The sequence below is a fragment of the Eulemur rufifrons genome, chromosome 15, assembly GCF_041146395.1.
Source record: "Eulemur rufifrons isolate Redbay chromosome 15, OSU_ERuf_1, whole genome shotgun sequence".
Lineage (NCBI taxonomy): Eukaryota > Metazoa > Chordata > Mammalia > Primates > Lemuridae > Eulemur > Eulemur rufifrons.
This window is the reverse complement of record NC_090997.1, coordinates 96439548-96461340: the sequence shown is the minus strand read 5'-3', so window position 1 is coordinate 96461340 and position 21793 is coordinate 96439548. Positions and strand designations below refer to the sequence as shown.

Below are 21793 nucleotides of genomic sequence, written 5' to 3'. Positions count from 1 at the left end.
CTATCTTCTTCTGAGGTTCACAAAAAAATAAGTAAATAAATATATCAGAGAGCGTATCTTCCTGTGCTCACTAAGTGTGTACAGGAAGAGCATGAGAAGTAACTGCCTCGTCCTGATGGGGACGCAGTAGACACCACTGCAGATTTTTAGAAAGGCCCTCCACAGTTAACAACGTTGAGATTATGAGGGCATCCCCTGGAAGAAGGAGCAGATGCCCAGGGCTGTTCAGAGGCGATGGTAAGAGCCTTCTGCAAAGTCCTATCTGCTGGGGCTCATAGTCAAGCACATCCATCGGCTTGGCCATTTAAGTGTCTAACCCACCAGCACCATAGTCCTAAGACAGCACTAAATTGGCTTTATAATTACCTGCACACACGCCCTTTCTATGCTACTGTACCTGAAATCATTTCTGAAACTTTCCCTTGAATGTCAAGCTTGAAATAAATCAAACAGTATGGCCGGTAAAGGTTGTTGTGGTTGACACTGCAGGGGATCACAGCGCCTTAGAGTCACACATGCGACAACTGGGCAAAGCTCTGGATGACAGCCGATTTCAGATGCAGCAAACTGAAAATATCATCCGAAGCAAAACTCCCACAGGGCCGGAGCTAGACACCAGCTACAAAGGCTACGTGAGTACCCTTTGCCCACCCTGCTGCTGACCTGTCCCTGGAAATCACAGTTCTGTGACAAGGAACAGTCCATCTGCAGCATGAGGGCTTTATGAAGCCTCTGAACACCATGCTGCCCTTGAACTCGTGAACGTGAATGTGCAAAACAAAACTCTGTTATTAAGCTACCTTTGGAGTAGAGCCAGGCTGTTTTTAGGTCCACGAACCTGTTGTTATGACCAGCCTGTTCCTTCACACTGAGCACTTAGGAAGATCCTTTTAATCGAAAGCAAAAAAAAAAAAAAAATGTTTTGGCTCTCAAAAGTGATTAGGCATTTTTTCAAATTCAACTAATGATTTTTGGACCAAGGTTATCCTTGGAGCAGCAGATTCTAGCTAATAGATTACTAATATGCAGTTTTTTAAAGTTTATTTCCTAGGCTTATTGATTCATTTAATGACCTTGGGAATTTTTTATCTTCTGTTCTTAGTATGCTCCTTCTGGAGAAAACAATTCTGATTAACAGGAGGGATTTGGGGAGAAGCTAGCAAGGCATTGTGTATACTACATGTTCTATTTACGCAGCTCTAGGCTATGTATCTTAAGGTCTATCATAACATTATTTGCCCTATTCAAGTTACTGAGCAAGCAATTTTTTCCCAGAGAACTACCTGTTTTGCTACACATACTTAAGGAAGAGAATTTTAAAGTAAATCTCTTCCCTGCCCCAGTCTTTTTCACATCCAAAGGACTTCTTAGTAAAATGAAAGAAAAACTAATTTCCTTATGTCTAATCACAACTCACACATGCTACTTTTTGAAACCATAGAAAAGAACTGTCCTAGCCATATATATTGATTTCATTGTCCTCACAATTACAGAAGAATAATCAATCATGAGTTTATTTCTTGCCCAGTTTGGCTTATTATGCCAGCTTCTGTTATAATGAAGCCTCTTTTTTTATGTTCTTTTGAAGATTCACAATATGAATCTTTTTTTTTAAATTTCAGAATATTATGGGGGTACAAAAGTTTAGGTTACATATACTGCCTTTGCCCCGCCTGAGTCAGAGCTACTAATGTCATTTTGTGATGATCATGCTGACATCACTGGGATTACACTTCACCTCATTCAAAAGTAATCAAAGTAACTTAATAGCATTGTGATTTATTAAGGCTTGACAACCTTTGAACCGTAAAGTTCAGTACAACAGGAGTACCTTGAAATGATTTGTTCTTTTAATTTTTGAATACTGTGCATGAGATTAAAAATGGATTTGGAATCTTTTTGATTTTAGAATTTAGTCCCTCGATACCTATTAAACATTTCTTGAGTTTCCTCATAAAAACCAGCTGGCTTTGGTATTGCCTTATATTCTTAAGTATTTTAATTATTTAATGCAAAAATATTCCCATGAAATTTGTGGTAATGCTGTCTTTCCCACATTTCAGTTTAAGAAAAAGAAAGAGAGAGCAACTTGCCAAAAAATTATAGACTGCATTGCCAGCTGAGAGCTCTGAGTTTTAAGTCCCCGATTGGTTTAATCTGTTCTGATTCATGAATTTAAAGGGCTTCTCATGCCAAATTATGCGTGCAAAGTATGTCTTTGAGGCATCACTTTTTGTATGTGCGAATGTTTCACCTGTTTAGAAAGCATGCTTTTGAACTTTGCTTGTTTTTAGTAGAGTATCACAGAGAAGTAAAACAGCCACTTCTCTTGCTGAGAAACTACAAAGATATATTCCCAGAGACTCTTGCACTCATGAGAATTTTGGTGACCGGGGCCTGTTTTTTGTGTGTAAACAGATGAAACTCCTGGGTGAATGCAGTGGCAGCATAGATTCCGTGAAGAGACTGGAACACAAACTGAAGGAGGAAGAAGAGAGCCTTCCTGGCTTTGTTAACCTGCACAGTACCGAGACCCAAACAGCTGGTGAGTGCCTGGTGTTCAGTTCAAGAAAGAGTGAAACAGGAGGTCCTGAAGCACTTCCTTATAGTCAAGTTCCACTAGACTGCTCAGCCTCCTACACTGTGCCTCCTGAGAACTTCTCTCCAAGTTATAATGACCTCCTCTGACAGAAGAGGGAGGTAAAGAGTGCCTTCCCCGGTGATTTTTTTCCCTGGTTTCATGTATTTGAATGCAGTGTCTTTATGCATCTAGTCAGGCATTTTATATGTATGTGCTCAGAGTCCTATTGCGGAAAGAAACCAAGACCTGAATGATATCCACGTGCACATGGCTACTTCTTACTGCATGGAAGTCTTGACAGAGTTAAATCTCATGTAGCTGATTCTTTTAGTCTATTATCGTTAAAAATGCAAATAGGAAAACCACAGTCATTGTACTCCTATAAGTGTTATTTCCAGATGACAACAGCAGAAAAATGCCCAGTGGAATTATTTTTTTCCAGTTGCTATTTAAAGTTAGCCACCAGGGTATGTTTAAAGGATTTCCTAAGCCTCGTCTGTGGAGAATGCCCCGTCACCATTGTGTGCATATCCTGGCAGGTGTCATTGATCGGTGGGAGCTTATCCAGGCCCAGGCCCTGAGCAAGGAGTTGAGGATGAAGCAGAACCTCCAGAAGTGGCAGCAGTTTAATGCAGACCTGAACAACATCTGGGCCTGGCTGGGGGACACGGAGGAGGAGCTGGAACGGCTCCGGTGCCTGGAACTCAGCACCGACATCCAGACCATCGAGCGCCAAATCCAAAAGCTCAAGGTAGCTGCCCCTCGCCTTGCCCACAATGCACAGCCAGCCAGCCACCACACGGAACACCCTTCAGAGGGAGCCTCTAGCTCGAGCTCTTTTACTCTCGCTCAGCAGCAGGGAAGGCGTCTAACAAAAATGAGCAAGAATGCCCTCCTGGCCCCCAGCCATCCCAAACCCCAGTGTTCCATAAAGTGGTTTTCAGGGGCAGAAAGGTGGACCACGTTGTAGAACTATCCACCTTGTAAATAATTTAATGAAATGATATTGTAAGAAATGACCGTTAAAGTTTCATGAAATATCCAGGCACCTCTGGGACCTGTTTAACCTCTTCGTAAGGGAAATACAGATCGGACCAGGGTCTTCAAGTCTGTATCTAGGGCAGGAGAGAAATCCTTTCCACGATTGTATCTGCATGAATTAATGGGAGACCTAATGAAATCATTTGACCTTCTCCAATGAGCGAAACTTCCAAAGTTGGTTATAGTAGTGGCAGAGCAATTTTTTGCTGTCGTAAATTAAAAAAAAACAAAACTGTAATAGTGTTGAAACACCTGACATTTACATGTGATTTTGGTTTGGCCTGGGTGGGTATAGTGCATGAGATAACTTCCCTTCACTCCAGCTCTAGATCTTAAAAATCCTCCTTCATGCAGCTACATTAGTGCATTAGTATGTGGAGACTGTCGTGAGCATCCCGTGGACTGAGAGCTTAGGTTCTTTTTGAAACCCCTTAGGGCTTGTTTTATTGTTAGGAGAACATTAAGATGTGCTCCTCCTCTGGACTTAGGGATTAAGTGTGTGCCGCTTTTATGTTTCTATGGTTTTGGTATACGCCATTTATTTTGGGTTGATGTGTTTGTGGCTTGTTTTCTGTGGCTGTGTTGTTTTAAATTTTCAGACAGAGAGATGAATCTTCCCCATAGATGCTCCAAAAGTTGAATCTTTATAGCAAGGCCTCTGCAACAGCCCTGTAAGTTTTAGGACAAGGTACCACTGGATGGGAGATGCAATTTACAATATCTGCATTATGAAATGCATCTTTCTCTAGAGTCCATAAATTACTCTAGTAAGGCAGTGTTGTATTATAACCAAATTCCTTAAAATTGATGAAGCAAATGCTGGCCAGGGGCGGAGACCTCAGCCAGATTAGGGCAGAGAAATATGACCTTGAAAGTCAGCCCGCGTGATAAGAAAAAGTCACCCTCCTCTGCACCCCTCCCTGATCTTTCCTATGTATGTCTTCTGTGAATAAATCTGTGGAATAACCAAGAATTTTCCATAATATCTCTTGATCTCATGATGTCTCTGTGGTTGAGTCTATAACACAGCATGTTAAGAACCTATTGAAAAGTAAAAAATTTAGACAAGCCTGGAACATAACAGGACAAGTGAGAAACTATAAGAAAACGAAGCCTGGACAGGTGTGGTTTCCAGGATTATTCACACAGTACCCAGATATTCAATTTTTTTAATATAAAAATGTTTTATTTCAGCATATTATGGGGGTACAAAAGTTTAGGTTACCTATATTGCCCTTGGCCCTCCCCCGAATCAGAGCTTCAAGTGTGTCCATCCCCTAAACAGTGCGCATCACACTCATTATGTAAGTATACACCAATCCCCTCCCCACCCCACATGTGCCCGACACCTGATTAATGTTATTCCTAAATGTGCTCTTAGGTGATGATCAGTGAAACCAATTTGATGGTGAGTACATGTGGTGCTTATTTTTCCATTCTTGGGATACTTCACTTAGTAGAATGGGTTCCAGCTCTATCGAGGAAAATACAAGAGGTGCTATATCACCATTATTTCTTATAGCTGAGTTAATACAGAATCATGTGCTCAAGTTCTTAGAATTGAATTCTGGACTTTTTTGGAAATGCACAAAGCTAAAAATCAGTTGCCTGCTTTTTCGGGAACTCAAACTGAACTGGTTAGCTCATGAAATACCCAGTTCATTCTCTTTACCATCACAGGCCTGTGACACAGGCAGTGTTCTCAGCCTGTGGGCCACTGTGCCTGCAGATCCAGAACATCCGGAACCCAGGGCTCTGGAATCTGCTTTTTCAGCAAGCTCACCACTTCATTTGCAGGCACATAAGTTTGAGCACCATTGGCCTAGTGAACTGGGATTGTTACACTAGGGGAAAAAATGCAGGTGTCCTGCTGCTCAAAACCTTCAAAGCCAAGTTTTTATTTTGTTTCATTGGGGTGGAGCCTCCATGCAGGGCGTTGTGTTAATGACACTGCTTAGTTAGTTTGTTGCACAGAGTCACCTTTTTTTCCTATAAAGCTCCCCTTCACTTTCTTTATCCTTCCCCCTCACCTATTGCTGTTTTCCAATTGCCATCCCTCAAAGGCCATGACAACCATTCTGAAATATTTAATGGGCATTCACTGTTCAAAGGTATTCTTTCAAAATGTGGATTTATGTGTGAGTGTGCATGTGTGGATGCTGAACACACCATCCTCTTCTGACTTTTTCACTCTACACCATATTTTCTTGAGATCCCTCCCAAATGTTCGTCTAACCCATTTCTTCCACCTGCAGCACAGTTCTCGGCAGTGTGCACCCACCCTCTCCCACCTAGCCATCCCGTTAAGGAAAGTTTTAATTAATGGATCTTTGCATTCGAGTGAACCATTTTAAAGGGTTTAAACTACTTTTTATAATGTTATGACATGTTTATTTCTCCACTGGGCCCTAAGAGGCCAAGTATAGAAAATGCAGCAATAATAGGCAAATGGAAACAGGCTTTCTGAGAAATGTATCATATTCTGTTTTCTTTCAGTGAATGGAAGAGGTTGACAAAGAAACACGTTTTAAGCTACTTTTTTAAAACTTGCTTTTGTCATTAGTGTCCTTGTTCAATTGTTCTTTTTTTTCTCTTTTCAGGAGCTCCAGAAAGCTGTGGACCACCGCAAAGCCATCATCCTCTCCATCAATCTCTGCAGCCCCGAGTTCACCCAGGCTGACAGCGAGGAGAGCCGGGACCTGCAGGACCGCTTGTCCCAGATGAATGGGCGCTGGGACCGGGTGTGCTGTCTGCTGGAGGAGTGGCGGGGCCTGCTGCAGGATGCACTGATGCAGTGCCAGGTGCGTGGGGCTCTAGGAAGGAGGTGAAGGAGAGCCCGGCGTTAGCTGAGTCTGCGACTTGAGGTAGCAGGGTTTCTTGAGGGACGCAGTGGCTCCCCAAAGTCAGTATCTGAGTGAGGTCACTTTGTGCCCAAACTTTTCATTTTACTGGAGAAACTGTACATGTGATCAGGATTCAAAGTCTCTCCGGCTTAAGAATAGACTATTCCCCAAGTTTATCTCAGTCCCGACATTCCTCCAGTGGCTCATTTATTTCATTCATTCAGCAAATAGTTACTGGGCACATAGGCAGACAGTTCTTGAACATCAGAGTGAGCATTACAAATATTTATTCATCCGTTCATACCATAGTTATTTGCTGCGTGTCCCCGTGGGGCAGCTACAGTGCAAAGCTATTGGATATAGCATAGCCTCTGCTTTTCTTGGGGAAGACAATAAAATGCAAGTAAACAGTTAACCATGATCCTTACAGACAGCAATAAGAGTAACTGAAAAAAGCCACTTTGAGAGGGTGGTCAGGGAGCTCCGTGGGTCTTAAGCTGACTCTGGAAGGATGTTACTATGAAGGAGATACAACAAATGGGAAGGCCCAGAAGCAGGAAAGGGCTTAGTGTCTTTAAGAACAGAAAAGAGGCCAGTGTGACCAGAGCATAGTCAGCAAGGCAGGGAGTAACGAGAAAGACGGGGGAGGGAGGTGGTCAGGAACCTGATCACAGAAGAGTTTGGATCGTATTCTAAGCATGATGGGAAAATCTGGAAGGATTTATATTAATGTGTGCCCCAAGAGTAACAGCTCCTTGAAAGCAAGTACCCAAGCAATTGTTTCACCTCTGCACCCCAGTGCCTTACACACAGGAAATCTTTCGTAACTTTATGTTGGATAAATGAATGAACGAATGAATGAATGAAGGGGACATGCGATTGGACCTAGACCTTAAAAGATGGAAAGATTTGAATACATGAAGAAGAGAAGGGAGCAGAGTTGCTTCCTTCTAAACTGCATAGTAGCATTACTCTTTTTTCAGAAATAAAGTATTTTGATGACAATCTTCCTTATGTCTAAATTTTTCCCCAAGTAGTAAATTAGATGCTTTGGTAAGAACATAAACTCACGATCAGGTCTTTATAACAGCACCAGTGCCTTCCTCAAAAAGGAGTGGTATGGATGACCTTAAAACCAAATGGTAGCAATTGGAAAGAATAGAAATTTAAGCTGTGAGGGAAAGGAAAATATATTACCCACAGCTGTTTTAAACTCCATATGTTTTTTGTAGGATTTCCATGAAATGAGCCATGGCTTGCTTCTTATGCTGGAGAACATCGACAGAAGGAAAAACGAAATTGTCCCTGTTGATTCTAACCTTGATGCGGAGATACTCCAGGACCATCACAGACAGCTTATGGTAAGATGTACACACTCTGGCAGCCGCAATTATTTTTAGCAGGGTTGCATTTCACTTACGTAAAATGAATGGAGATGGTAATTTTTTTCCCTTTTGTGTTACAGTCTCTATTTTACATTTTTAAAAAAACTCCTTATGGTTTCTAATCTTTGTGAAGCAAACATGTGCATAGAAGATGACATCTGCTAGCTTTAGAGTCTGGTTTTAAAGTCATTGCTCGATTATAAAAATCTTAGATGTCCTTAATCTTAATTACCTTGTCTTTATTGAGGCAGCTTTTTGGTGAATTACACTTATTTTTAATTTAAACTTTATATGTTACATCTATGTCCCCAAAGTATATTCGGAGGCTTATAGTAAAAGGACATTAAAACTATCAGAATACAAGAGACAATTAAGTATTTTTAAGAGGAATTAATTATATCAGATTAAACATGAACCTTAGTGCCAAGTTTTTGGTTTTTTTTTTTTTGTTTGAGACAGAGTCTCACTCTCACTCTGTTGCCCAGGCTGGAGTGCTGTGGAGTTAGCCTAGCTCACAGCAACCTCAAACTCCTGGGCTCAAACGATCCTCCTGCCTCAGCCTCCCAAGTAGCTGGGACTACAGGTTTGCACTACCATGCCTGGCTAATTTTTTCTATTTTTTGTAGAGATGGGGTCTCATTCTTGCTTGGGCTGGTCTCGAACTCCTGAGCTCAAGCAATCCTCCCTGAGTGCTAGGATTACAGGCATGAGCCACCGTGCCCAGCCTTAGTGCCAAGTTTTCTGAAGGTGTGACAAAAAGGGAAACCTGATAAGTTAACTCATTTCCATTATCTGACAAAAAACATACCAGTTCTCAAGGAGTAAGAAACTTCTTCTAGCACTAAATTCAAAAGGAAATTTACTGTGTCAATTCTTATCTAAGGATCTTTGGATGGTATAATGTACAGTGTATTTAAGTGATTTTATAGAAGATAAAGAAGCATATTTGAGTTCCATTAGGAGAAAATGCTATGCATTTTGTAGCTTTCTGTATTTTGAAAATGTCCTTTCTTAACATTTAATACTCACTAATCTAAGCTACAGAATTGGTACCTTTTAACTGAGTACCAGAAGGATCTTAGAAACCTAGAGGAAATAGCCATGCAACTTTTTTTACTTGACATTGACCTCTGGCATTAAGTTGTGAATGATGAACCACCCTAAATCTTTTTTCAAATCTTGACTAGATATCAAAGGATACTCATACATACTTGAGTTTTGCTATATTTAGATATTAATGTTTTACTTTTCTCTTTAAAAGAATATCTTATATCTCACATAATGCTCTATATTTTAAGTACTTTCATATACTTTAAACAATTGAACCTTCTAATAATACTTAACTGTGGACCAGGCATCAAATGAGACAACCGAGATCAGAGAGGTTCAGGGGTCTTATAGAACATTTTTGACAGAGGCAGGATTAGAACACAGGCCACAGGCTGCTGCATCCTTTAATGTGTGAATGCCACATGCAGAAGTTCAGTTGTTATAATTGCCCACTAAGTTAAAGTGATGGCATTCTACACTTTCGGAACTTAGGCCAATTACCAAAAATTCTTAGAAAAATATTTCTTATTATATACATAGCAAATACGGCGTGAACTGTTGGAGTCCCAGCTCAAAGTGACCTCATTGCAAGACATGTCTTGCCAACTTCTGGTGAATGCTGAAGGCACAGACTGTTTAGAAGCCAAAGAAAAAGTGCATGTTATTGGAAATAGGCTCAAACTTCTCTTGAAGGAGGTCAGTCGTCGTATCAAGGAACTGGAGAAGTTATTAGACATGTCAAGCAGTCAGCAGGTAAGCTCTAAACAAATATCATTGTGTAGCATTCTTGCAGGAGACAAGAGAAGCATCATCTTCATCCATTTCAGAAAGACTTTGAATGTAGTACTTGTGAGAATGGAGTATCGACTCTGAATCACCACTCTAGTCCTATCTCAAAATAAAAAAGCAGACTCATAAACTTTTATAGTAGGACACTACTTTTGATTCTGTTAATTCCAAAAGATCTCTTGTAATTGTTACTACTAACCCTGTTACCAACAGTACTATGTCATTTTTTTTCACTCTGTTTATTTAAAAATTCACACATTTTCAGCTACACAGCCATGGTAGAGCAAACTATTATAATTGCTACATATGAGTTTTGTATTCAACACCTCTAAGGCATGAATTTGCCTTACATATATACTAGTGAATTCATAAAAAATTCCTCCATTTATTGTTATTTTTTTTAGTTAATCTACTACATCATGATATTGTTAATTTTGAGAAATGCTTTTGCAGGTACAGCAGTGCTTGGTAAGACTTCAAACATACGATTGTGAAGTCCTGTCATGAATACACACTTTGCCCTTCTGTATGCATGCAAAAGAACAATCCACTCTGAATAGCAGCAGTGCCAGAAATAATACGATTTCTCTGCTGCTAAAAGGCAGATTCTTGGATGACTATCTTTTGTTTCTGAGTCAGATGAATTGGTTTCTCTCCAGCCTGAATGACCTGCAGCTGTAAAGCAAACTTCTTCCTCCTCCCAAGCCGATGTCAACTCATTTACTTCCATGTCAGCAGGAAATAATAAAGCTATACGTGAAACATAGCAATAACAAAGCTATAGTTTTATTTTCCAGAAGGGCCAAACTTACAACCTGGAAATCCCAATACACTAGGAGAATTAGGTCCCGTTCTTCTTGGAGCTGATTCCATTTTTCCTAAGGAATGGTTTGGTGTTTATGGTGGGGGTGTGGGGCTGGGTGGAGGTGGAGTGGGAAGGACATTGCGCATTACACAGCCCTATGGCCCTGGGACAGGGAGTTGTTTAAAGAATCTTCTCCCATGTAGGATTTGTCTTCCTGGTCTTCTGCCGATGAGCTAGACACCTCGGGATCTGTGAGCCCTGCATCGGGAAGAAGCACCCCAAACAGACAGAAAACGGTAACTTTGCACTGGTCGTTTTCAGTTGTCCTGGGGGAGGGAACACTGGGGGGGGGGGTGACAGTATTTGTACCGACCACAGGGTCCACAGCCTCTCCTCCCGCCCCACAGCGGTCCCCAGACAGAAGAGGGCTGTCACACAGGGTAGTGCGCCTCCTCAGCCCTGCTGCGTGCCCTGCCAGCATGTGCTCAGGAATGGAAAATAGCAGTTCTGTTTTGCAAAAGAATCAGGACTCAACGTGTGGCTGGTATGCAGGGAAAAAAATTATTTTTCTTGTTCAAATGGCCATTTCTACAATGGTGCTCATTTGCCCCTTTGGTGGCTCCTTCAAACCACCACTGCCAGGTCCACCCTAAAAATGTAGGCTGCCCTAGAGCAGTGCCCTCACGGGAGGGGGACAGAAACACGGACGTCCTTGAGACCACTGAATGGTTGGCACAAGTGGAAGTTCTGTTGACTCTCAAGCAAAGACACTTCCGAGCGGTGGTCCTGAAGGATTTTGGCAATTGTGCTGCCCCTAAAGTGGCAACAACCCAAGCCGATTCCCCACAGGCCTGTGGTGGGGGCTGCCTCCCTGGGACACAATGAGAAAGAGAAGACAAATTCCACCCCTGCTGCCCTCTATACCTTGATTTCTCTGTGTAATTAGAAGCTTGTTTTTTTTTGTTTTTGGTTTTTGGTTTTTGTTTTGGTCTGGCTTTATGATTATATTCATTCCATTTCTCCTGAGTTTGTAGAAGGATTGATTTCATTTGTGCATTTTTGTTATAAACACGTTCTATGCTGGTAAACGTATTATCACTTTTAGGATTGTTTTTTACTACATTCGCTAGTTTCCTCTAGATCCTAGTTTAAGAATGTGAAGGAATACTGGCTTTTCAAGTCAAATTTTAGCTTTTCTTTTGCTTGAATATTTAACTTGTTGGGGTTCATCACTACAAAGAAGAATCTCATGTTACCATTGTTATTTTTTATCTACCAAGAATTTTAAAAAGGTGAAAAAATATGTAAAGTATCTTTGAAATACATGATATAACATAGTGAATTTTATGTTTATTATAAGTAAATATACAGAGACTCTGGAGTACTGTAGAGTCACTTGAGTTTCTACTATGAAAAGTGGGGGGAGGGACATGCGCCCACCATGGTGTGGGTTCCAGAACCACAACTTGTGATTTTTTTCAATGACTGATCATATAGATGTAAATTTTACTTCTTCAACAAAAGAAAAGCCAGTTTCCTTAATTTGTGGGTACTGATCATTTCATTTGATTTATTTTTCCTTTGCTGCACTTTTAGTTTAATTTTCATTAGTAGCTTGTCTTTATTTGCCTGGACTGAACATTCTTCTTTCTTTACCCCCTGTTCATTGCAAACAGCCACGAGGCAAGTGTAGTCTCTCACAGCCTGGACCCTCTGTCAGCAGTCCACATAGCAGGTACCTCGTTCTCCTGGTTTCCACACTGTTCTAGAACTCGAAGAGGATGATGAAAATTGTCCGTAATTTAGACAGGCCTGTATCTGGTCTGCCTCAGGGTAGTTGGGAAATTGTTCATTTCAGTCCACACCCTTTCCTAAGAAATTGGAAGAGGCGTTTCTAAATGGAAAGTACGAGTAAATCTCAGAGCATAAAATATTTGGACCCCACCAAAATTTTGTTTAGCCACACATAGCCCATCTGGCACTTTTCATCAAATGGTATTTTCCACGTCGATAAGGATTCGGTACGACTGGTGGCACAGCTGCCATTGGACTCACGGCAGACTTTTATCATCCTCTTTATTTCTAGATTTTACAATAAGACAGGTAATAGATCAATGAATTATTTTACCACTCACAGAACCCACAAATCTGAATAAAATGTACTAACATCCCCAGCTTTTTATTTTATTTTCATGTTTTATCCAGATTGTGGGTTTTGGATTCTCAAAACGGCAAGCCCTAATTTGGTGTTCTTCACTGAAAACCTATAAACACCTCCTCTCTTCTGCTTATCCTGAAACTCCTCAGCCAGCACACTCAGCCACTCACTTTCCTAACCCTTGGCAAGCGCTTTCACTCTGGAACCAACAGCAATCAGCGCCCCCGCCCGGCCACCTCCCCAGAGCCCACTCACAGCTGCCACTCAGAGCTCCAGCCTTGCCTCCAGCAGTCCCTCACCCCTGCAGTGAGCAGTGCTTTGCCTTCTTTGTCGTCGGTGTGGTGTCTGTGCCTCTCTGCCCTTTCACCAATCGGTTCACGTTTCCCCAGACAGCTTCCTTAAAAATGAAAACACTGTGCTCGGAGCTGGTTTTGCGTTCCAGTCCCAAGCAGTTCACTGTTAAAGTAGTTTGCCCCTCTGGAAACGTATCACCATGAGCAGGGATCTAAATTCCTGGAAGGAGGGTGGGGATGAGGAAATGTAGAACTGTAAACAACCCCTGAGTAATAGTTTTAGTTTTCCAGCTGTGTGCCGAAGGGACTGGCTCTTTTGTTTGGTTCTTCCCACTCAGCTGAAGTCCTGCAGAATGTATTTTAATAAGCTTTCTGGTTTTAAGCCTCCCTTCACTATGTTGTTTTTTTCCCTTTACCCTTTGGTTTTAGTTTGAAGACAATTTTGTGGGTTTTTTTGGTTTTTTTTTTTTTCATCTTTTTTTTTTTTTTTTTTTTTCATCCTTAACAAAATAGCAATAGTGGAATATTGGGAAAAACTCACCGGGTTTTGGAAGTTAGTGATAAACATCTGCAGATGCTCTGATGTTTTCTCTGTCCCTATAAGACAGTGGTGGACTGTAGACAGGTCACTGTGTTATGTAGTCCATCTTTCCCCCACCAATTGCTGATGTGCAGTGAACAGAGATAAAGAATATCCCCCTAGCTTCCCTTTGAGGGTACCAGAGATCAATTCTTTGGTTGATACAAATGATGATGTTGAGAAAGGAAATAGCTCTTATGTTATCATGCAACACCAATAGCAGTCGCCCTTGGGTTCCCAAATATTGCATCTGTCTGCTCCACCAGTTATTTCAGACAGCCACACAGATCTTTTGAAAACATCAAGGGCATTGTTTCTTCAGGCAGCAAGTGCTTCCATGTGCCTCCTAACAGGGCTTTGCGACTGGGACAGCCATGTTCTCACTGCGACACCCACCAGCCGTCTTTCAGCTCTGCTCTGTCCAGCACTGTTGATTAACATTTTTCTGAGCATTCAGCACAGTGTTCACTTTGCTACTCAAGAGTGAATGGAATATAAATAATCTTCACCTGAATGGCAAACTTCCTCAAACACCTTGGCAGTCAGGTTGTGGTTGAACATTCATGGGTTTCCTCAGTCCTTGGCACTGCTGTTTGGGGGGCACCCAACTCCGACAATGAATGGCAGAGTCTGCTGGGGAAGAATGAACTTCACCCACAGACCGGGCTGTCACGGTGTTCCTTGACTTTGAGACTCAAGATATCTTGTGTTTGATCTTGCACTGGTCCAGCAAATTTGAAAGGTTATTGCAGAAACACAAATGGTTTAGAATGTTGCCTCCAGCAGTCTGCAACGGGAAAATTTTGCACATGTATTCTTCCTGGAAGAAGAGGCTGAGTTGGAAGAAACTGAGTATTAGTTTGAAGGAAGGGCTACTCATAAGTTTTTTGTCATTTAAAATCAGATGTTAATAATTTACCAGCCTGATACGTATTTCAGTTTGATTTGATGGAGTTGATTCTGTGTCCTCATATGATGTTCTAAACCTACATATGGAGTGATGCCAGCAGTTACTGAACACCTAGTCTGTTTAGGCCCCGGGCCTACAAAATGATTCCTGCCATTAAAAGGCTTACAGTGTATCAGAATCTAGAGATTCCCTACATCAGTACAAGGAACTCCCTAGCACTTCTTAAAATTCTGTGCATACATTCATAATCACTATCTTCATTATTTTTGTTTGAGATTAAACATATTTTAGAAGCATGTTTTCAAAGTAATGCTTATTATGGTCCAGCTGGTACCTTTTTCCTACATCTGACTTAAAATTTTCTAGCCCTGTTGCCAATAATTCTGCAAAATTCTACTGTAGCTGAGTTGAAGATGACAGGTAAGAAGATTTTAATCCACTTTCCAACAAAACAAAGGAACAATTGCTCTGTAGTCCAGACAGTGTGAATTGATGACTTCCTTCGAAAGCTTAGAACTGTAAAATGCAGAATTGCCCTAACACCTTTGGTCTCTGGCACCTTCTTTACAGAAAACTAAGAATGAATGGGAAGCATGACTGGCTGAAACACTGAGAGGGAGGGAAAAAGACCACATTGTAAAACTTGTTCAGGGTGGTCACATATATTTAAGTAAGTGCAATGGGTTTTTTGCATGCCCACTGGGGTCTCACTACAAACACTATTCAGTTTTTTGTGGGATTTGTTTTCAAGACTTTTCTGACCCTGGGGATCTATTTTTTCAAAGCATTCAAAGAGCGCCAGCACAAAGCGGTCTCCCCGCTTAGGCAGGTTGGCTGCCCGCGCCCCGAGAACAGCTGTGGGGTCAGTGTCCAGGGGGCTTCCCCTCCGCTCTTTTGAGGTAGGCCTTCCCGGTGTCTCTTTGGGAACAAGTCAGGCAGTTTGAGAAATTCATCACATTTTTGAAAGAACCATGTAAAAAGCAGGTATGTTTTCCTGAGAGAAGAGGCTGAATCCAGCCAACCCCCAGCACACCCTTGGTATAATTATACAGATAATAATGAGAAGTTGCTGGCATTTATTTAGTACTTAATGCATTCCAAGCACTATGCTAGGCCTTGTATATATGTTATCTCATTTAACCTTCACAAGAACCCCATAATATGGCTCTTTCCCCAATTTATAGGCAAGGACACTGGGTATTAGAGGCATAAAGATTGAGGGTTTGAACCAGGTCACACCTGACGCTGGACCCTACCTTGTTGACCACACGGCTCTACTAAAGGGCTCTTGGGGAGCAGGATGCTTCAAACAACAGTTCCAGGGCAGAGGCCACCACAGGCTACCTGAAGCAGCTTAGGATTAGCCAGGATGTTTGGTTTAGAATAAGAGGAGTCTGAAGCCCTAACTTGTTTCTGGAAACTTGTCTTCTGAACCACATGTCCAGGAAACACTGGGTTTCAAAGACAGTTCACACAAGAGCAGGCAACAAGATCATGGACAAACGAGACATTTCTGCACAATAAATTCCTGTTACGCACTGCCAGTGTTTGCCAACAAGTAACAAAATAAATTAAGTTTCTTTTCATTTGGCTTTTAGGAAGCATGCACAAAACTAACTCATTTTATTTTCCTTGATTATGTAAAATTTTCAAAGTGAGTCACTCTCTATGTGCATGGTATTCAGACTCCTCACGTCTGTTTGTTACATACAGTTTCCTTTGCGGGATGTATTGGTAGGTGCTACTCCCTCCCACCATCTTCCTTCCCCCACGACTGTGTGTGACTTTGGAACAGATATGAAACAACCCCTGGGCAGTTATTTACCCAGAAGTTTGAAGGAATGAGGGGAGTGAGAAAAATAAATATATATTCACTTGTGCAGAATAAGCACATATTTTTCCTGAACAGAATTATAGGATATATCTCCCTTGATTAAGTTTCTGAAGTAAGTTCACACATTTAATTTTTTCTATATAAACAATCTAAACTGGCATCCATTTATGTCGGTCTAAGAATAAGGCCAGGGAAGAATGACCAGTGACTAGTCAACAAGTTTCTTCTGTTGTTTCCCTTGCCTAATTTCCCAGTACTCTTGAAAGTTAGGTGATTTTAGATCAGTAGATAAATACTAAAAGTATCCTTTAGCCTAAGATCATTAACCAGTTGGTACTATTAATAAAATCTCTAGACAGGTTCACCCTGAAGAAGAGGCAACTTTGGGCATGTTGAAACTCTGGTAGTTACCCCCAGGGGGTGGACATTTTTCTCAGCAGATAGATTGGACATTTTCAAGGGCAGTTAACTGCATGGACAGTCACGAAGTACTGTGTGTTCCCTTTGTCCCTAACTGAGCCTGCTACTTCTCCCTAGGTCGGCATTCTTCAACACTAGAAGTCATGCGCAAATTAAATTTTAATAAAAGAGTGCTCTGATGCTGTTAAATGTGCCATATCCTTTAACAGACTCTATAACGTATGAGCCCATATTCCAAAAATGGTGACCTTTCTAGTTTTTCTCAGGAATAAGCTAGTCAATGTGCAGCCCTTGTTTTGATCTTGATCTTTAACCAAATTGCTCAAAGAAGCTAATAATTGACAAAGGACTATTTAGCTCTATCAGATTGTATTATCAGTGATATGCATAAATCTGCCCATCACTAATTTCCTAATGAAAATTAGTTAGATATTTAATCAAGAGGAAATGTGGAGCTCTCTTCTGTCGTTCTGTTGTAACTCATTCAGCTACAGGTGGTGAGTGTTTTTTGCCAAGACTTATTTTCAAGTCAAGGGAAGGATATATTGAAGAAAAATTCAATCCAGAGTTTGTGGGTAGCTATCCCGTCCTTCTCAAGACACTTTAAGGCAAACCATTGAATCTTAAACTGTCAGAGCCAAAACAGTTTTAGAATATCCATGCAGCCCTCATCATTGCAAATGAGAAAACTGAAGGCCAGAGTGACTAACTTATTGGCCCATGATTATATAACTGCCTCAAAACAAAATGTCCTCATGTCCATACACTGATTTGATGATATGTGTGATACTGTCAGGCTTCATGACTAGAGGCATTTATTTCAGACATGAAGAAACTCCTTGCTTCCACATATTTTAAGACATAAGTACAGTGTTCTCTTCTTTGCTTCTGTATGTGAGATGCCTGTGACATAAACATGAGCTGCATGGTCATCATTCGTATCACCAACCGGCAAAACATTGCAGAGCAGAGAGTGTGGTGGGCAGGGATTTAGGAACCCTGAATTCCTGCTAGATCTCTTCCTTTAAGGATTTAGGGCAAGTCCTTTACTCTATGTATAGAGTCCAAGTTTTAGTAGTTGAAATCATAGGGTTGAAATCTAAGTTCTGCCACCTGTTAGCTTTGTAGACTTGAGCCAGTTATTTTTACTTCTCTGAGCCTCCTCTTCGTCATCTATAAAATGAAGATAATAAGCACACACCTCAGAGGAATGTTGTGAGGATTAAATGATAGAAGCCAAGGTAAATGCTTGGGGTGTTGCCTAGCAATTAGAAGAATAAACGTTGACTATCCTTAGCTACTTCTCTACAAAATTAGGAAATGGATTAGGTGCTCTCTAAGGCCTTATCTAAACATGAATATTTTATACTCAGGTAATTCAAGAAGTTTCTCTTTTCCCTTCCATTAAGAAGATATATGACATATTTCTTTTATGTTCTATATTTTCACAAAATGTACATTTTTTTTTTTCCTTTTTAGCTTATTGAGGAATAACTCATCGGTCTTAGCATAAGGGCAGTTAATCAGTTTGACCACTAGATGGTGATTGAACTCTTGTGGCTTCTGGGTTGGGAGACTATTTACACTGACAAATTAGCAGAAGACAGAAAACATAAAACAATGGAACTTAAAAGTTGGAAGACCATCTATTCTAATGTGAAGAGGTTAACGAGGAGATTGGCACACAGAGGCAAAGTGAGTCATTCAAGGTTACACTGCCATTAGTTGTGGACTTCAGAAAAGAACACGGTTCCAATTTAGGCCAGTGATTTGTTTTTTCATTACACTACAAGAAGGGTATTAGAAACCCAGCATGGTGCAGGGCTGCTTGGGGTTTTTGCAGAACCAGCCTGTTTGTCTCCCATGTTTCTCTGATGGTTTAATAAAAGAGTTTTGAGTAGTCCCTCTGATCTCTCTTAAGGAGATTATATCTGTTTTTTATTTTAGTATTTATTTTCTCGGGTGCCACCCTGTCCCCCACTGATATTAGGGTAATATGTCTTCAGAAATTAACAGCTAATAAGGGAGCTACAAACATACTGTTTTCTTATGAGCCAAATCTACAGTTACCAATACAGTTTTTATATCTTCATATTTTTCCAATGGCCTCACATTCAACATCCTTATTCTTAGTGATACGAAAACCATTAGGGAATTCATACTAGGTGTGTGGGAATGTGTCTCCTTGGTATATCTATTCTTTTTTGCTCATTCAGTGTTGTCTGGGTGTGAGTGTACACAGAATGCCTCTTGTAAATAACATTTCTTATTCATCTTCTCTACTCGTAACGAAACAAAATGTTAATGGCTGTTCACAAAAAGAAAACAGTGGCACCCAACTCAGAACCTACTTTCATTTTCAATATTCCACAGGCAGTCTTTCTTAGGAATTCTGAAATCTGTGCTTAATCTCTAATGCACTGTTTCAAAGGAAGATAAAAGTGAGATAGAAAAACTTGGAACTTTGAGTCTAGATGGGGCTTCAAGATGACAATCTGTCCTCCTCAGAAAATTTTCCAAAGTCACAGAGCTAGGGACAGGATCAGCCTAGAATCTACATCACCCAACACCACTGTTGTATAGACAAACTCCATTGCTATTCCTTCATCCAGCTTTGGAACCCAGTAATGTCAGGGCCAGATGCTGATTCAGTGCAAGATGAAACCAGGGTAAACTCTAAGATTAATTAAGCTTTTGTGGGTCTATGCAAAATGAGTAGGACCATTTTTATTCTTGCTACATGGATTTCAGCATATCCAGGACGGCTAAATGGGATACTTTGTATGATCCTAACAGCAACTAATTTGCCTAACAATATTTCTGATATTCTTAAACCAAAAATGTATTGCATCAAACTTTCACATTTTAATTATCTTGGATTTACTTAATTTATGATGGTAGAATATGTGTACAGCAGTTATCTTTGTTGATGGAAAATGTTTCACCAAATTAAGGGATAAGAGGAGTGGGATTTGAACCGCATTAGTTAAGTTGACTGACTAAATATTTATTTCTCATCAGTGCAGTCTCCAACAACTTCATTTGGTGGTGGGGAGTGACCTGGGCGTTCTGCGGGAGGCTGGCAGCTAACTGCCAGGTTGGGTTGTGCTTGGCATGGCCCTTAGCTTCCAGGAAGGTGCAGAAGCAAAAAGCAGCATCTATCCAACAGCTGAGTTATTGGAGTTATTTATGTCACTTCTCCTCTCAGGTCCACAAAAGGTGGCTCCGATTCCTCCCTTTCTGAGCCTCGGCCGGCTCGGTCGGGCCGAGCCTTCCTGTTGAGAGTCCTCCGAGCGGCTCTTCCCCTTCAGCTTCTCTTGCTGCTCCTCATCGGGCTGGCCTGCCTCGTACCGATGTCGGAGGAAGACTACAGCTGTGCCCTCTCCAACAACTTTGCCCGGTCATTCCACCCCATGCTCAGATACACAAACGGCCCTCCCCCGCTCTGAACCAAGCAGACGCCATCTGCAGACGTATCTGCAGACGTGCTGGGAACGTTAGGCGGATTGGGCCAAAAGCAGTCCCAAACTGTCAACAGGAGGACCTTGATCTTGGCAGAAGCCCCCGGCGTGGCAGCTTCAGCTCTCCTCCACATCCTGTGTGTGCAGATCCTGGCTTCCGAGGTGGAGGACCAACAATAACAGGAGGGCAGACAGACCACAGAAGGTCTGGAAGGAATTTGGTTGGAGACTCTGAGCCTTGGCTCTAAAGAGGTTGAGTAAGGACCTCCGAAGTTCCCTAGACTCATGAATTCTGGGCCTTTGGTCCGTTTTATGCATAGCCAAGGACTTCAGTAGACCATCTGGGCAGCTGTCCCATGGTGCTGCTCCATTTATCCAATAAATGACCCTCCCAAGCGCCATGTCAGTATCGTACAATCTACCCACCAACCAGTGCTGGAGAGATTTTAGAACCTTGTAACATACAGTTTTTAAGAGCTTATATGGCAGCCTCCTTTTTACCTTATTTTCCTCTTGGGCATGATGTTCTAACCTTTGCTTTAGAAGCACAACCTGTAAATCTAAAAAGGCACTTTTTTAAAGGTATAAAGAAAAACTAGATGTAATAAATAATATCATAGAAGGCTTTATGTGAAAAAAGTTGAATGTTATAGTAAAAAAGAGATATTTATGTATGTACAGTTTGCTAAAGCCAAGTTTTGTTTGTATTGATTTCTTTGCATTTATTATAGATACTGTAAAATATTTTGTCTGTGCTTTTTTTTCCCCCTAAACGAATGACTCTAAATTTCACTGTTAAGCTGGCAGTGATCAGAATGCAACCTAAGTTATCTTTTTTTTTTTTTTTCCGGTGGAATGAATGAAGCTGGAACATATATATATATATATATATATATATATTATATAAAGAACAGGATGATTAGAGATAGTGCATAGTTAGGCATAGAAGACCTTAGAACTGATGATTCGTTTTTCCCTCTTCCTTCCACGGCCAAACAGATCTCAGGAATTCCTGCTTCCTGGCATCTTTCCTCCTCCTTTCTCAATTCCCTTTGCACAGTTGGAAGAGCCGCCTAGGATCTCCTGTCTGAGGCCCCTTCTCATTCCATCCCAAGAGTACACAACAGCCATGTCCATCTTCTTAAAGCATACATCTGTTCGGATCCCTTCTTTGCTGCAAAGCTTTCTATTGTTCATTGTCCACCAGGTAAATACAATTTTAGTCTATCATTCAAGTCCAAATCCAATAAGATTTCCTTTTGCACCTCTGATCTTGCCAACTAGTGGCCCTCGTGAAATTATTTGATGCTCATGGCATTTTAACCTATCATTTAATATAATAATTTAGGGGGTTTATAAAATGCAGGTTTCACGCTTCTCTAGAAAATAGGAATTTCTGGTGCCCTGAGCACATATCCCTTCCTGGCAGTAATTGTTGGAGCTCACTGGCTCCTGTCCCTTTAAGAATAGGAAGAGACAGATTTTCCATTTGCACTACTAATTTATCAACTTCTCTGGTGGCCTGTGTCAGCCTAGTCCCTGGAGATATTTGAGTTTACAAATCCTGCTCTAAATCAAGTGCTTAAACCAAATAGAGGTATGTAAAGTGGCTGAAACTGCCTTGCTGGGTTTCCTTGATGCAC

The 21793-nt window shown here is 41.1% G+C and overlaps 1 protein-coding gene across 3 annotated transcripts in view; it reads left to right on the top strand.

The window, feature by feature from the left end:
• SYNE1 (spectrin repeat containing nuclear envelope protein 1) overlaps positions 1-20894 on the top strand; it is a 425086-nt gene extending 404192 nt beyond the window's left edge. The window contains exons 10-18 of one of the 3 annotated variants that reach the window (XM_069488738.1): positions 490-632; positions 2419-2545; positions 3121-3332; positions 6223-6423; positions 7698-7826; positions 9441-9653; positions 10698-10790; positions 12171-12229; positions 19898-20894. In XM_069488738.1, the coding sequence (XP_069344839.1) occupies positions 490-632; positions 2419-2545; positions 3121-3332; positions 6223-6423; positions 7698-7826; positions 9441-9653; positions 10698-10790; positions 12171-12229; positions 19898-20138 (1418 nt within the window). In that variant the 3' untranslated portion in view covers positions 20139-20894. The remainder of the gene's footprint in view (positions 1-489; positions 633-2418; positions 2546-3120; positions 3333-6222; positions 6424-7697; positions 7827-9440; positions 9654-10697; positions 10791-12170; positions 12230-19897) is intronic. The other 2 variants (XM_069488737.1, XM_069488739.1) reach the window with 2 other exon arrangements.
• The last annotated feature ends 899 nt before the right edge of the window (positions 20895-21793 follow it).